Source organism: Diprion similis, chromosome 14, assembly GCF_021155765.1.
Source record: "Diprion similis isolate iyDipSimi1 chromosome 14, iyDipSimi1.1, whole genome shotgun sequence".
Taxonomy (NCBI): domain Eukaryota; kingdom Metazoa; phylum Arthropoda; class Insecta; order Hymenoptera; family Diprionidae; genus Diprion; species Diprion similis.
The window spans coordinates 4,206,921-4,224,754 of NC_060118.1; the positions used below are offsets into that span (position 1 = coordinate 4,206,921).

The following is a 17,834-nucleotide window of genomic DNA, read 5'->3' on the forward strand; positions in this document are numbered from 1 at the left end:
GTAAATATATTTTCCTTTTATCTGCCCCATTAACTTAGGTATTAGTATTTTCTCGGCAAGGCGTTTAAGCTTGGAAGTAAAATTTATTGGTAAGATGTATTGGAAAAACACATGAAAATTCGAGCCTTGAAGTTTCTCAAACAAAAGAAATTACAGAGTCATGTGAAAAAAAAATTTCCAAGAAATATCTCTTTATTTAGATTTTCATTTGTTACTATCATTATTTAATTCCATCAGAAAATGAATGTAGAAAAATTGACGTAAATTGACACGAACTTTTTCTGTGTCCGCATATGTTTCACTTTTATATGCGCAAAGATCACCAAATAGTACTAATAATAGTAATAAAAATAATTATAATTATAACAATATTGACGTTATAATAATTGTACAGCTTTTGCGTAACAATAAAGAGAAACTATCGAAGAACGAATCTAAAAGATAAAGAACGTATATTGAAATAGATGATTGTTAGTAAACTATTTATAGGTTATGTCATACACGCTCACCTACTTACATCTTACAATGAAATGGAAATTTATGCCCAACCAGCTAGACCGTGAGGAAATAAATTTTTAATAGACATGTAATTAAAAACGAATGCATCATAATTATCTCTTCCGAATAAAGATTTTTACATGCACAACAGTTATTACTACATAATTTTTTTCCTTTTATCTTCTCTTTTTATAAAAAATATATCGTGTATTACAACGCTATTTATTATCCTGCCTATTTACTTAGCTAATTCATTACCTTCTGCATCTCGCTGTTTTTAGATTTCGTTTTAATCTTAGTACAATATAATAGATAAACGCAAATTCTTCCTGTTATTTAAAAAACTGTCAAAAGCTGTTCGGTCTTTCAAAAAACACTACAGTTACGTTTTATTCGCCAGTTTTCGGAAACAAAGGTAATTTCGAAAAAGCGTCATTAAATTCTTTAATTGTCAAATAATGTTGATCAATGGAGATGGTACAAGAATTTATTATCCACCGTTCCGTTCAAGACAGAACATAAACATACTGAAGAAAAAACCAAAATAGTAGTTGATTGAAACTCGAGTGTTCAATATATGCTATTGCCTACAGCCTAGAAATGATTATTGACAACACTACTAACCTGCAGCTATTATTGAACTAAACTAAATAGATGCACACTGTTACGATACATGGTTTAATATATCGGGATAAACCATATACTAACTAAACTGTATAGATAGGTATTGTAATTCTCATTTTGATAAGTCATCATTGTCAAACTACGTCTACTCGTCGCCCATGCCACTTACTTCATTCAATTCCACTCCTCTCAGTTTTATGATTAGTGTAAAAATAAGATGAGCATTATTTTTTACTACAAACACGCCATCGATATCTCGTAGTGAAAAACGAAAGGTTAAATTTTCTGTTGAAATCCTAAGTTGATATAGATCCTTCTTATTTGGGGATATCTATGCATAGATGGCTCTTGAATTTTTGAAGTTTAGTTCTCGATAACCTGCAATTATTCGCTTTTGTTGAGCTTCGTTTTAATCAAAAGTACGTAGTTCAAACTTCACTGATATATTTTTTTCATTCGAAACAATTAAGAGGAAGCAATTTTATTGACAACAATAACTGGTTTAATCGGTGATATCTTCTGCGGTGTTCAGATGTCAGCGACTGATTAACCCATTTTGGTGGACAATGTTGTTGGGCAGTTGATCATATTTGCCGCGATCTGAATTTCCAATAATATGGCGACCATCTAAAGGGAGATTCGATTTTTCGTCCGTAATTTAAAACTTTTCTAGAAAAATATCCACCAAAATTTATGATAGTTGTAGACAAAGCTTCAGATTGTGGCAGAAAGACTGAATCATCCAAGAATACATTCTCCGAATTTAAAATAAATCGGTTGTCCTGTTTTTAAGATAGCGTGGGCACCAAAAAACACATCACGAACAAAATATTTGGCGTTATTTTTAATAATAATGCTTTTTATCAACAATATAATCAAAAGAAAGTGTACAAATGAAGCTTGATGTACGTACTTTTGAATGAAACACCCTAATCAAATTGAAAAATTTGTTGTGAAGATTTAAATTTCTAAAATTCACCCACTCTTTCAGTCGTTTACTCGTACCATTAATGACGTCAATATTAATTAAATGTGTTCTCTTCAAGTTACAATCAGCAAATCTTTATTATATAACATTCTTGAAGTCAATCACGACTTTTAGAATACAGAGTATCTGTTCGTCGTGCTGCATTGTTCTATCGTGCATAGATTAAAGAAAAGGGCATTCAGAAATTGGATGATTATTGAAAAACTGCGATTACAGAATTACATGTAAGCACATAAATGTCATTTGTGTCCTGAACTATATTGATTTCTCACCACCATCAAACACCACCTATACATATTTTCAGTCAAATTTATATTTTCACGTTTGTACTAAATTAAAGTTAGTGTCATTCTTCTCCTCAATTTTATTAAATATGTCGATTTTGGACAAATACACTCTACATATTTCTTCGTATATACCTTCGTATCTCATAATTCAAGAAAAATCTGCTTTAAGGCTGAATTGCAGTCGGTCAAAAAGTAATACACCATAGCCGTGTTGAAATCAACTTATAAGTTTCGAAACTTTCGAAATGCAGAACACGGAATTTTTTATTTTATCTCTCCGATTTCATTGAACCAACAATTGGGAAAATATCGAGACTGAGAGAAATTTATGTATGTTAAACTAGAAATTTTGGACGGTCGCTTTGTCTGAAATACCATTCTCAGTTTCTGATTTCCAATCAAGGTTTCTACGTTGAACTCACTTAAAAAAGTTAAGCATTATTCGCACGATAATATATTGATATTAATCGATTAATAATTATTTACAGCAGTTGCTTTTTTTTTGTTTTTGTTTCTTTTAGTTTTACATGGCATGGCATAATGTGTTATGGCCCCAAGGTATTATCAATATCATAATTATAATTATGGTTTTTAAATTATTCAACAATTTTTAATTAAGAAATAGAAAAAATAGAATAAAGGAACAGAAAAACAATATACATCACGAATCAACAACTTACGTGACCTCCAATAGAGATAAACTTTTTTTTTCACCGCCCATAGGTACATACACATATGCATAAAAGACTCTTAACAATCACGTATTGACCAATAACACACTCTGGATCAACATCACAATATTATAATGTGTAATAGTATAGTAACTTTGAAATATAAAATATAACGTATAAAAATTTTTTTCTGCGCCGTTTTGAAATTAATGGTAATTTACTAATAACCAATTCAGCACGAAGACTGGAAAATTTGCCCAAAAGACCACTCGTACAGTGGTTTCAAAAATGTCGAATATGTCTTTCAGACTTTTTCTTGTTTTTACGATTTACGGTCTTTGTACTGTATTGGAAATGACCTTATATAACATTAACTAATCTATATCGTTCACTAGTCATACATAGCAGGCATATTTGCAAGATGAACTTGAATGAATCGACCCGTTCCTTCTACTCTGCTTTTATCTTAATTTACCAGACCGTTTCGGTTAAGGTGATACGTCATCTATCAGCTCTTTATTGGATTGATGATATTCCCCAACTATAGTTTTTTTTGCATCGCTTTTTTCCTTAGTTCAAGTCTAAAAATCCATTTAGTAGGGCACTGGGCGTAGCGTTGTTCACAACGTTGATGCGACCCATTAGTATCGATCGTTGGAGGGATAAAATTCTTCAATATCTCATCGGCTGCCAGCCACCGTGGACTTCATCACGACGGTAGTAACGTGGCCTATTATCTCTGAACACTGTTACGGCTGGGAACTGATTGTCCTGTATGTACTTTAGAGTCGTACGTATCTGTGGAGAAGGAAAATTGATTTTTTTTTACCATGCACCAAAGATAACACCATAAAAATTTGCCAAAATTGTCAATGATTATAATTACGAAATAGGTATGTTAAGAGGGTGCTCTAGTCGATTACGACGTTGTCGTAGATATATATTCAAATATCGAAGTCCATGTATCTCAAACACGAAAAAAGGCTTGTCAGCCTCATTCTATACATAATTTTGAACAAAAATACTCCAATACATTTTCATTTGACGCAGAAATAAAGAAATGGCACAAATTTTACGAATTCACTATTACTATTTATTCACTATTATTTTATGATTTCGTAGAAACCGGCCATTTCTTTATTTCTGTATCAAATGAAAATGTATTTTAGTGTTTTTGTTCAAAATTGTATATAGAATGGGGCTGTTAAACCTTTTTTCGTATAAGAGATACGTAAACGTCGAAATTTTCCACAGCACCCCCCTAATGGCATGGGAAAGTTATATTTAAAATTTCTTCATTATTAAGGGGTTACATTCAAGTGAATATCTGAAAAATTGATTGAATGTTGGAACTGTGTGACTCGACAATCGATTAATCAATCCGAATGCATCGTGTTCTATGGATATGATAATAATAATAATATTTTATGATTCACTCATTCGCAAACTAATACAATAAGAGTTCGCGCAAAATATGAATCTAGTTTACATCTTGTATTATTTACATTGTTCTATCATATTCACATAAGCTTGTTATCTCTTATCAATATTTTCTCATTATATTAATATTTATTTTCTATCTTTATAAAATCTTTGCATATCGTATTTCTTGTTGCCATTATTAATAACCTTTGGAGTCTTCCTTTGCTAGTATAAAATTGACTCACTTTCCTGCACTGCGTTCTTTTTTAAATTGTTCAAAGGTTCAAGTTTTCCGCTCTGCTGTGCAAAGTTTCTGGAAATAATGTGCCTTTGTATTCTTGATAATACTCCAAATTGATTATTGAATTGAAAATTGTATTTTCCTCAGCACAATATTCATAGTATTTGTTAGGTTCAACTTTATAACTTTTGTTTTTGGATAACATTTTTAGTTCGTGTTCCAAATTCTGTTCTAATCATGAGTATGTAAATTGAGATTCATTTAGATCGTTTTAGAGGAAGAATTGTTGTTGACGATAACTTGAACTATGTCGCTCAGTGACTAGTTTTACGATGTTGACCATTCGTTAAAACTAACTCAACCCGAAAAAATTATAAAATGGGTCATGCTTTTCATGCTTTTAAAGAAATTAAACCCAAATCGAATTGCATAATTGATTGTAAAATCATAGATTCCTAAAATTCATCCACTTTTTCAGCAATCTACTCATATTCTTCCTGTAATACTTACTGCAGAAACAAAATGAGGCGGTTCAACTTCAGGTGTACTTGATAAATGCTGTAGTATGAATTGATCCGTTTGAGACAGCCAGAGATCAACTCCTCGGAGCGGGTCGTAATTGAATGGTCCAATCCTCAAGAGGCCCAGAGTACAGTCGTAGATGTCCAACACCTAGATGGATAGTATAAAAATTAAGCGCTGCTCAAAACTTGCACCACGTTGAAAACAGCAAAGTTAAAAATTGTGTCATCGCGATAAATTTATAATGTCAAATTTTTTATGCAAGACTCAACAATTCTCACTGGGCCATATTCAATGACTTCGTCCGTAACTTTATCTTATACCTGATATTCCTTATCTTTGGGTCACAGTGTCCAGCAAAATTTCAACGAAAGGTTAACGTAGATGAAGATTATAATCCACGAATGCAAGATGTAAACAATATCGAAAAAATTTCGCTTTAAACTTTATCTTATACCTGATATTCCTGATCCTTCGATCACAGTGTCCAGCAAAATTTCAACGAAAGATAAATATAGACAAAAATGGTAATCCACGATTCCAAGATGTAAACAATATCGTGTAGAAAAAACTCCGCGTCGCTTTTGCAGAATTGCAATGCCAGTATTCAAAATTTTTTTTAATTCATGCTATTACTTTGAATCAATATTTAATGAATCTTTCCTTTTGAAAATTTGTGAAAAACTGTGAAATAAGCATTTCACAAGTTATCAGGGCAGTGTAATATTTGAAATGATTTCATTTCAATTATGCAATGCAAATACAACATGGTAATTCGGATTTTCTATTTCAAACAGATGTTAACATACATCTTATATTTGTTATTTTAAATGAAAAAAAAAACAATATTTAACCATTTGTCAAATGTTTTTGTTTAAAACGGATTTTCAACCTTTCAAACAATTTCATGGCCAATATTCAAGAAGAACATTTTCTTACTTTATATTATCTTATTATTGGAATAAAAACTAGAATTGTCAGGTCTTCACTTAATTTTCAACTTAAAAAAAGTTTACATATTTAGTAATGCATCGCTTCTTTTGCCTAATGAAGCAGTAATGTCATAAATATTTTGTATGTATAGCATGCATGAAAACCAAATATGTCTACTCGTAGTCTCTCGTTACAGAGAGATGTGGGCATTTTGAAATAATATGCTACAAATGAACAGCGCGTGATTGCAGCGCTTGCAATATTTTTTGGCAATTATCTACAATTGAAAAGCTGTTCTTGAAATACAATACTTGTCTACCTTTATCTGGACACTTCACACGATTATTTTTATACATTGTAATAATAATGTGAACAATAGAAGACACATCAACAACACAACATAATATGAAGCACTGCAGTTGCTTGTCAAGAATAATAATGCATTTACTAAATAAAACGTCAAACATGACAAGAAGTATCTCAATTAGTCGTGAAAATATAATTATTACAGTACATAGTACAACATTATACATATTATAATTCATTTTAAATCCCTGGTTCACATTTTTTCTTTCAAATAGAATGGTGAAAAGCATTTCCATTTGCCCATTCAACTCAAATTGCTCACGCCCCAATAGAATTGCATAATGATCACACAGGGTGAAATTTACCCCAGCTCCAATAAATTGATATCTTGCTTCAACAATAAGCTCTAAAAATCTAAAAAAAAATATTGGTATTGTTCAAGGATCACAGAAAAAGGACTCTGTTTTCCTAACCAGAATTGATTGTTTAAATATTGTAAAACATCAGCAAATTTAATGTAACGAAGAAATCGTAGATGGTAGAAAAAAAATATAGACAGCAACACAAGGCCCATTTCTACGACTAAGGGACTCCACAGAGAATTTGAAAATTTTTTTGGGTGAAATTCACCCGAAGTAACAAGTTACGGTTGAATGATATTTTTATGAGCATTTTTCATTATCTATTTTAAATACACTTATGAAAGTATTTTACCCCGCCCTGCAAATAAAGTTATATGCTCAAGCGGTAAGCATAGATACCTGTTGTCCTCCGGTAAGCTGTCTCGCGTTTCTGAGAGCCTGGTCAGGTCCCTTGTCGGGAAAATTGGCAGGGAATATTTCACCAGTTTTAACATCAACGCCAATGCCATAAATAACTGGCCAGTGAATACCGCCTCTGACTGTGGTGTTGACTTCGCCGATGCAGCAAAGCGTAAGGTCAACTTCGACCGGTTGCTTGTGAAAGGCGCCTGATAATACACAGTAAGTACATAATGATTAGAATAAAATTTCAAAATTTTATGAAAAGAGTCAACTATAGAAACAGAATTCATTCAACAACAAAGCCGTATAAGAATAGACGTCGATACGTTTATCAATTTTGGTTTTTTCAACAACTATTGTACACCTATTGTGTATGAAAAAATTCAAAATTATAACTTACATTGTCATGAGTCCGGTGTTTTCCTATTTTTGGATGTCAAAAATTATTTTCAAACACCAAAATTAGTTTTCGCACAGTAAAGTTGCTTTTGAATGTGAAGTTTTACTATCTAACATAAAATTTTATTTTGAACATTTGAGCTTGCTTTCTGAATATCAAAATTTGGAGATACGATAAAGGATAGAAGTAAACAATACTTACAGAGAATGTTATAAAAAATATCCTCCGAGCAGTTCCTGGGATCTGAATATCCGCCGACAAGCTGAAGCTCCAAGCGCCCCTCCGGAAAGCCTATCGCCAATTCAGTCACTTTTTGGATCATTGCAGTAGCCGCGTCCTCCGTTCCAGTTCCATCAAGATGGGCCAACGCCACGGCGCCTGATCCTACATGGATAAATAACTTTATGAGAAAACAGAATTGACAAAAACACAACATAGGACTCGTATTTAAAAACAGATGAGCAAGATTCTTTAAAAATATTAAAACAAGGAAGTAAAAGAGAGACGTGTACCAACTGTCTAAGGAAATCCCTATATTGTTAGGGAATTATTTTTCTGGCGAACGTTACCCTGCTCGGTAATGCCATCATGTATAATTGTGGGGTGAGTTATTTAAAGTCCCGGTCATTTTTTCCCCACGCAGATTCAACGCCACAACAATTAATCACCACCAATCTAGGGTATTTTGGCGCCGTTGGTACACATCTTACTTAAATCTAGTCCAGCGCGAGAGAGAAACTTATTTGGAGAAAGAAGCTACACTCCTAAGCACACCATGTATACTCACTCACACCACAGTCTGTACCTGTAAGTATGTGTTTGAAAAGTATACAATTTACAAGTATAACATAATTAAAAAGGCATTGCCTTCTCTACTCTGCATACCCAGCTGTTTCTACTCGACCAATCTCTTCGCTTATCAAAGTCTAGAGACAAGCTATAAACGACGATGTAAAAATGTCTCGCATATGTCCGATTATATGCATTTAATTACAAGAGTATAGAATTTTTGTGTTTAGTGTATTTGATCTGTTTTTTGCACGTTTGTCGGGGATCTAACTATAAGCCGGAGTAACCTGAGCAACACTCCGGGGCCCCCAAGACAGGGGGTAAAATGTCATTTTATACAAGCTAACAACTTGTCAGTGTGCTTCTGATATTTTCCATTTCAAATATTCATTCCAATTTAATATTATATAAAATATTGTAACTGCATTAATAATTATATGAACAGTATAGCGAAAAATGTAAAATATCTACTTTGGGGATAATTGGATAAATGGTAATTTTAGCTTACAGTAAATAGAATGCATAAATCGAATATCCTACTTTTTTATTGGGAACAAATTTATGACACTTGGGAGAGGAAGCTAGAGAAAAATATATCTTATTATTGACCCAGGGGGCCCAATTTGTGTCCTTGCCCCGGGGCCCCTTCATGCCCAGTCACATCCCTGACGTTTGCAAGTGCCAGTGCAAAATTTTTGTTAGACGAATGACTTTGATTCCTGGCGCCATTAATTTTAAATCATATTATCAGTACATTTTCGATCAATATTGATATTAAGGTACTCAGTTCTATTTCTTAAGAAGGATTATATAATTATACGCGATCTAGCTCTATTCTATTTCTGTGATAATTTTTGTGTTTGTAAAAATACACATCACATCATTATTGACATAACTACACCACGACTAATGATAATCAAAAAATTGGCAGAAGTGAAAAGACAAAATCCGTTTAACTGTAGACGGAATGGTAAGGAAAATTAAGGAATACATGTTTCAACACTATCCAGCTTTAGAGAGAAAGAACGATTTGTAATATTGCAAAAAAAAATAAATAAAAAATGTGTCTATCCATAGACAAAAATCCTGATATTAAAGTAAATCAAGTTTCACAACAGACCAACTGCAATTGCAATCCTTCGTCTGTGGTACACTCGAGTTCTATTCCACGAGCCGTGAAATGGATTATTTATTGATTTTTTTTCTTTTAGATGGCCATAAACATCATATTTACTGTAGCTTAAAAATTTTTTGATCACATCGATTACCATAGATTTTTTTATACATACTTTTTCACATCTTTGTTTCAGCTCTGGAATAATTTTTTTTTTTTTCTTTCATGTATGCAATTTTTGAAGTTCTCAACTTGAAGTTGAATTTTAATGAATAATAAAAATACATATTAATCCCCTGCATCAATCGACGATACATATAATAATGATCGATTACTCGACTATTTCAAAGTTGGAAATAATTATCCAAAAAATTCTTTTTTACAAACGAGAACGCATCTCTCCTCCCTTATTTCCTACGCACGGCTAAAAACGTGCTAAATAATGTTGAAAGAAAAAAATTCGAACATTCAAAAAAATTTCAACTTAGGACTAAGACTTTAATTGTTTTCGTGATATTTCTACCTCAGCGAATTATAACCATTTTTAACATACACAAAGAATATATCATTCGCTTGATATTCTGAAGAAAAACTGATGAATACAAACAATACCGTTAAAAACGGACATTTTTCAATCGTGAATTTGAAAATTTCTTGACATTGTTATGCCATTGTTTGTACAAAATTTTGTCTACTGTAAGTCTAAAATGGTATAGAAAATTATCAAGATTTACAAACAAAATTTTGTTTTCAATATCTTAACGTTAAAAGTATGACAAATATTAGTCAATTACTGAAAATTCACAGAATATTAACTGCATGACTTACCAGAATGTCTTAACACGACGATTATGCAGGAGGTCACATCATCGGATCCGAGAATACTCACGTTTTCTGAAACCCAAATAAAAGGAATCGGATTACATATGGAACTTTTTCACTTCAAAATGAAGCTGTCCAATCAAGGGATTATTCGTAGACTTTTATTAAAGGGTTATATAAACTTGTAGCGGGCAAAGTAACGTGAATTTCCTGATTTTTTTTCAACAGGATAATTAACGTTTATTGTAAAACTGTGAACAACATTGATTATGTACTTGTAAAAAACATGTTCTCATGTACTTGTACAATTTTTTTTATTTCAAAATATTTCAAAATGGCGGAACTACAGCTATATTACAAGAGCGCCTTTTTTGAGCATCAGTGGCGGTGGACATCATAACTCAAAAATGGTTCATCTGAAATCAGAATGTGAAAAGATTTTATTAGTATATTGCATTGGCTTGGGTCTGAACGAAGGATTTGTAAAAATTTTTATAAAAAAAAAAAAATGGAAACAATTTTAACAAGAAGTTCATTTTTTGAGGTGCTAAATTTTCGGTTTTTTTTGCTATGAATTTTTTTTTTTTTTTTTTTTTTTTTTCAACAAAATTTAAAATCCTTCGTTCAGGCCCAAGCCAATGCAATGTACTAATAAAATCTTTTCACATTCTGATATCAGATGAACCGTTTTTGAGTTATGATGTCCATGCACCTCAACTGGTGCGCAAAAAAAGGCGCTCCTGGAATATAGCTGTAGTTCCGCCATTTTGGAATATTTTTCAATGAAAAAAATTGTACAAGTATGTGAAAACATGTACTAATCAATGTGGTTCACAGTTTTACACTAAACATTTATTATCTTATCGAAAAAAAATCAAGAAAATCACGACGCTTCGCCCGCTACAAGTGTATATAACCCCTTAATTGTTCTTTTTATTTATTTATTGATTTATTTATTTATTTATCGATTGATTCATTGAATGAAAAAATAATGAATCGAACGAACCGATGAATCCAATTGATCGGCCAACCGATCACTTGAATAAATATCTAATCGAAGTCTTCAATGAATCTATTAATCAGAGCTGGTTCATCAAGTAGTAAAGTTAAATGTGTGAAGTTGGCATCTCGAATTCGAGATTCTCTAAGATTTATGAGTGTTGTTACCCTTTTCTCGAAGGGTTCTAGAGTTCTTGACAATTTTTGTTTGTGTGTATTGTTTTTGTTGTTCTTGTTGCTTTTTTTTTGGTATTCACAAACTCATTAACATTGCGCGAGTAGCGGGTCCTGAAAATTATCTACGTTATTGTTACCAATCATACTTTTGACTTTTATTTGACACCTAGAAAACACGTTGACCCTAGACCTCAACACATATTTAAACGTAAAATTTTCCGCTCTTTCCAATTCTGGAAAGGCACCAAAGCTGGGGGCATGCGTTTGACAAATCATAGTTGATCTCAAAATAACCTTGAAGATGAGGTCCAAGGTCAAAGCAAAGGTCACTACTGAATCCCTTGTTAAAAATTACCTGAGATTCAACCTTGGTAACTTTATCTAGCCAAACCTCATTAGATTGCTAGGGGGTTCCATACTTTTTCCTCACTCTGTACATGGGGAATTCCATGCGAATCCAACCAACGTCTAGCTCTCACCGTTTTTGATTTAGCTCAAAATTTTTTATGGAATTGTTCCAACTCTGAAGCACCTCCCTGAATTTTTTCCGATTCTTTATCCATGTGATTAATTATTTGTAAATTTTAAGAGTGATTTTGAAAAAGTCCGTTTTTTAAATTCTCAAAAAATTTGAAAAAACTGCATTTTCTTTTCCTAACATTTCAAGACCGGACCCATGATTTTGAATAAAGTGTTTTTCACAATCACTCCAACTATTTATGAATAATTAAGTTGTTGAATGAAAAATCTGAAAAAATTCAGGGTACTGTTTCAGAGTTGGGACAATTACAGAAAATTTTTGAAACAAAATCAAAAATGGTGAGGATCAGTATATATTCAATTATATGTATGGAGCTTTCTCTGAGAAATGCTTTCACGATTATTTCAATTTTTTTCCTTCATGTGTTCTGAGATATGAATTAAAAAAAAAAATTTCTTAGAAAATTCACTACTTCTTGAAAAATTAACCAAATGAGACGTTTTTTGATTAGAAACTTTTTTTTAATAACAATAATTTAAAAAAATAATACAAAAAACGTAATTATCATTAATAGCGGTATGATTATATCATTTAAAGCTCGAACTTCACAATTTCGAGAGGTTCGACACCTTTTTTTTTACTTCTCATAAAAAAAATTTTTTTCACAAATTATGCTGTCGAATATATCGTGGGGTTTCATCTCATTGTACTGGTTTTCTTTCTCAATTTGAAATTTCGTTCTGCAGAATAAGGCCCCTGTATCAAATCAGACGGGAAAATTTCGTTAAATTTTTACTCCTTCTGGAAATCGTTCGCTTAATTTTACTTATTTGAAGAGTAGGGACTATTTTTTTCACAAAATTCTCGCAAGTTAAATTCTGCTAACAACATTAAATAATCTTTCCACGTTTAAAGCTAACTTCAGCCTCAAAAAAGGGCAAAAAACGTGACAGTTCAAATGGTTTCAACATTTTATCGACATTTATTAGAAAATTATCTACAAAAACCTTCGAAACATGAAGATTTATAGATTTCGGGACGAATTTTTCAAATTTTTTAATTTCTCAACAAATAATATCACAAGTAACGATATGGGATCGTATCCGACATTTCTTTCGCAAATGCTTTATATACCTTTAAAACGTAAAGATTCGTCGATTTCGGAAAGAATTTGAAAAAAAAATTATTTTCTCAAGAAATAATGTCAAACGTAACTGTATAAGGGCGTACGTTCATATAATGCTCGTGATGAATGGACATAATCCACATTACTTAGATCTTTCGACGTTAATTGATCTACTTTTGAATTTCAACATTTTTGAACACGTCGTCATGTTTTTCGCGTAAATACAAAGGGGAAAAGATACGTCTTTTTACCTTCACGCGTGGTAAAAGGTCGTATGATGGCGCATACGTCCTTATACCGTTAAACTCGAAATATAAAATATACTTGTGTGAGATGGTAGAATACATAGCATATACATATAGTAAGTTCATAAACAACAGAAAGAGATCTAAAAAGAAATTTCAAACAGATTTATATCGTTCATTTATCATTCACATACCTACAGATACTAAATATGTTCATCTTCGTAATTATACAAACCCGCAAAGGTTGATTCTCAATCGAAAATAAAACAATAGCCCCTCCACCTACTGGCCGTCATTTTTTTGTACTCCGATACCAGCTTAAATAAGTACCCTATAGACACTACCTACGTTTTATAATCATCCTTCGTAGACGTATATAAGAAAAGCGGCTGCGGCTGCACATTTTTATCTTGTTTCAATAAGTTTATTCAACACACAATGAATTTGTAAACGAAAAAAGAGTTTGTAGGAATGGAAACGAAATGAAAATCCTCAAGCATTACAAAATATCCGAACAAAAGAAAATAAATTTTGTGCATACGGGGCTTTCCAGCTGAACTCGACCCACTTTCAACCTCATGTTTTCAGACACAGTGCTCAATTTTATTCAAAATTCTATTACCCGATAAGAAGACTCTCAATTTCTTCTTTCTCAGTTTTTTCATTCAAATCACACGGTTTCGAGTTATGATTTTGATCAAATCGTCTTTTTTTTTTAAAATGACACTTTTCAAGACCACGTAGCGGAAAAACGTTAGGTTTAACAAAAAATTTTTATTATTATTTAAGATTTGTCAGTTCGGTTCAAAGTTTCATAAAAAAAAAAATGGTGAGCAAATCTACAACCTCCCCAAAGATGATTTTGTTCTTCTTAAAGTCAAAAAATTAATTTTTCGTCAAGTATGTCATAATTAATTTGGCCAGAATTTTTTTTATAAAAAGGTTCATTCATTAAAAGTATTTCAAAGCCCGGAACATTATGCTCCGACTTTTCGTTGAAGAGTTCAAACGATTTCAAGTCCATTCGAGAGAGTCATTGGGATTCGAAACTCGACAATGTTTCGTGAAAGAATGAATAACCCGTCTTGGATGACGTAAAAAAGGTTATTCCCACTTGTTTGTATATGTATAAATGAGGTAAAATAAACCAGATTAATCTTACTTCACGGCATTCGCGACGGGTTATTCATTCTTTCACGAAACATTATCGAGTTTCGAGTCCCAATGACTCCCAAATCGACTTGAAATCGTTTGATCTCGTCAACGAAAAGTCGCTGGATATTTTGATAATTAATGAAAGAAGGAAAGGAAAAAAACATCGGCTCACTGTCGTGCGGCAACGTGGCTGCCATTTCTCTCTGAAGAACGTAGAGCAGGCCGTCGGGACCCATCAATTTAGGCGGTATCGCCTGTAACTGGGCAGCGGTTTCCCTGTAGATCGGATGAGCAGCGTACAAGGACCTGCTGTCCGTCGGAGCCTCCTCCTGTAGGACCCCGTTCACCACCAACACCATCCTAAAGGAAATATAATACCATGCAATCATTTCTTTAAGAAAAAACGAGTATGTCTGAAACATGTAACAACGTTTTTCTTTTCGTATAAATTACAGTCTCTACATATAATATGCAGTTAGCATATAAATCGAGGGGTTAATTACTACGTAAACATGGCGTACACTGATCACGATTACGAAGATTACAATGTGCCTGAAGTTCCGAACGTTCGTTTGAACCAAAATTTAGCTCAATGTCATACCTCATTTGAGAACCACTGACATTACAGATAAAATTATCCACGTATGAATGTAGACTGCTCCTTCGCATTATACTTCGGTGGATGTGTCTTGAAAAGTGCTAATAACTCTGAACATGATTCGGTCAACCAGTACGGAGTAGGTATCCACCCTTTACTGGTCCCGTTGAATGCAGTTGGTTGAATATATTAACCATGTGTTACTACTCTGTGCTGGATCTGCACTTTGTGCCCCAGGTTTTATACTACACTGGATACTAGAAAACAGTACGTTAGATACATTACGCACACACAATACATCAATATGCCAGAATAGTAACTCGATTTGTATGTAATTTTAATAAAAGTAACGAACAAGATATGAACGACGCATTCCAAGATGGTCTTCTGGGGGTGAGTGTCAAGGTAGTGTCTGGGGTCTTTGGAGACTCGGAATCGGTTTCTAAACTCACGATTCGGTGTATAATGAATTTTAGAGAAAACTTCAGCGGGATGTAAACAACGGTTTCATAGTTAGTATGACGGGGCTGAGTTAAAGGGTGGTACTTAAGAAGGGTGGATACTCCGTACTGGTTGCTCGAATCATGCTCAGAATTATTAGTATTTTTTAAGACACATCCATCGAAGTATAATGAGAAGGACTAATTTTATCTGTGATGTCAGTGGTTCTCAAATGAGTCTTAACATTGAACTGAATTTTCGGTCAAATGAACGTTCGAAACTTGAGGCACATGAGATTACACGAAGTTGACGATACGGAGAATACAGGGATTGCAAGGATTACAAACAGATGAAACGGATTTCAAAATCATTACAATAATTATAAATTGCAAAAGATCACATGGCGTGATACAAGAATTACATGAAATTCCATGAGGTTACACGACGTATGTACACCAGATTGCAATTGTGATTAGCCCTTCGACATAAATTTATAATAATAAAAAAAAAAAAAAATTAACTGCGCTTTTTTTTACAAATCTAGTCCCTACGTGATTGTCATTTCCTAGCGAAAGTTCTTTGAAATTGTAATACCAGTAAGAAAGGTATCATGATACCGTTATATTAAACGACGGAATAAGTGAATGGTGCACGATTTGACGTGACAAGAATTGATGTAAAATCATGTCAGTATTAATAATCCAAATATAATGGGAGTCCGAGAGAAATTCAAAGCTTCTTGGTGGACAGTAAACCGAGAGCAACATTTCCGCTGCGGAAACAATCGCTATGGATTGAAGGAAAAGGGTCTAGCCGAATAAGAATGGTGAATCTGCTCCCACCGACTTTTGTGGTACCAATTTTTCCGAAAGTTCCCAGCCCAAAAAAAAAATAAAAATTCTACCAAATTACAGCCTTCTGCGTCGATTCCGAGGGGTCCTTGTGCTGAAAAAGGTGTTTTTTCGATTTTTGCAGTTTTTAAATACCAAGGCGCGACCGAAAAATCTTAGAAAATTCTAAAAAATCAGAAACATCTTGATGTTGGTGCAAAAATTTTCTCCAATTTTTAAATGCCGAACTCAATTTTTATAATAATCACCGAATCTTTCTTTAAAAAATTTATTTTGGTGTATCAATTTTTCTGCTATTATAAAAAAATGTTGAAATGATTTTACTCTTCTTTCACTGCAAACTATTTTTTACCTGCATAATTTATAAACTTCGTGCCACTAAAGTAGTCCTGTGTCAATGTAATAAACTAAAATTACTCTATTTCTCTATAAATCCATTTGTTATGACTCACAACTACTCCAGCCATAATCAGCCATCAATTAAACCCAAAGAATTAATTCATGTATGGTTTTTCAACGGAAAATGTGAAATTTCGTCGTTTTTATTTACTTTTTTCCCCATGTGACGCGGGTCGAATTTTTAAACTCATCTTTCTGCAATTTGCAGGGAACGAAGAGCAGAATCTAGTCAATATTTTTTTATAATATCAGAAAAATTGATACACTCCAAAATAAATTTTTTAAAGAAAGAGTCGACGATTAAAAACAGAGTTCGGCATTTAAAAATTGGAGAAAATTCTCCCATCAACGTCAAGATGTTTTTTATGTTTTAGAATTTTTTCAGGTTTTTCGGTCGCTTCTTTGTATTTAAAAATTGCAAAAATCGAAAAGACACGTTTTTCCACCACAAAAGTCGGTAGGTGGGGGCAGATTCACCATTCTTATTCCGCTAGATCCTTTAAGTGAGATTTCGATAGAGATCGAACCGTAAAAGGATACAAAATAGGTAACTCACGCACTGCATAGGTATAGGATTTCATGACCGAGAGACCGTTAGTGTGATTAACCGGTAAAAATGAATCAAAATTTAATATGTTTTCGTTCGAAAATAGGGGAAACAAGTTAAAAATCGTAATTGTTACCCGTCGTAAAACAGCTACTTTACTTTAAGAGTAAAGGTGAAAAATTTTTGTAAAAAGTTGTTGTAAAAAAAAAAAAAAAATGTAACACATTCACGATTTTCGCGATTTTTTCACCTTAAGTCTCGGAGTAAAGTAGCTATTTTACGACGACGATATACTTTATGTTTAGTATGTGTAATATAATATTTACATGTAATATGAAATACCGATTAGCCGCAAAAAACTTTCTCAACGCACCTGCGGCTGGGTGTGTTTTCAGTGTTTGGAACAAGTTTACAGGGATGGGCTGCAGGTGCGT

At 32.9% G+C, this 17,834-nt stretch overlaps 1 protein-coding gene across 2 annotated transcripts in view; it reads right to left on the minus strand.

Annotated features, from left to right (window-relative positions):
* Window positions 1-1,731: 1,731 nt before the first annotated feature.
* LOC124414597 (protein N-terminal asparagine amidohydrolase) overlaps window positions 1,732-17,834 on the minus strand; it is a 63,787-nt gene continuing 47,684 nt past the window's right edge. For both annotated transcript variants that reach the window (XM_046895574.1, XM_046895575.1), the window contains 6 exons: window positions 14,737-14,924; window positions 10,388-10,453; window positions 7,858-8,040; window positions 7,254-7,462; window positions 5,242-5,403; window positions 1,732-3,866 (listed from right to left, as the gene is read on the minus strand). In XM_046895574.1, coding sequence (XP_046751530.1) covers window positions 3,741-3,866; window positions 5,242-5,403; window positions 7,254-7,462; window positions 7,858-8,040; window positions 10,388-10,453; window positions 14,737-14,923 — 933 coding nt within the window. In that variant the 5' untranslated portion in view covers window position 14,924 and the 3' untranslated portion in view covers window positions 1,732-3,740. The remainder of the gene's footprint in view (window positions 3,867-5,241; window positions 5,404-7,253; window positions 7,463-7,857; window positions 8,041-10,387; window positions 10,454-14,736; window positions 14,925-17,834) is intronic.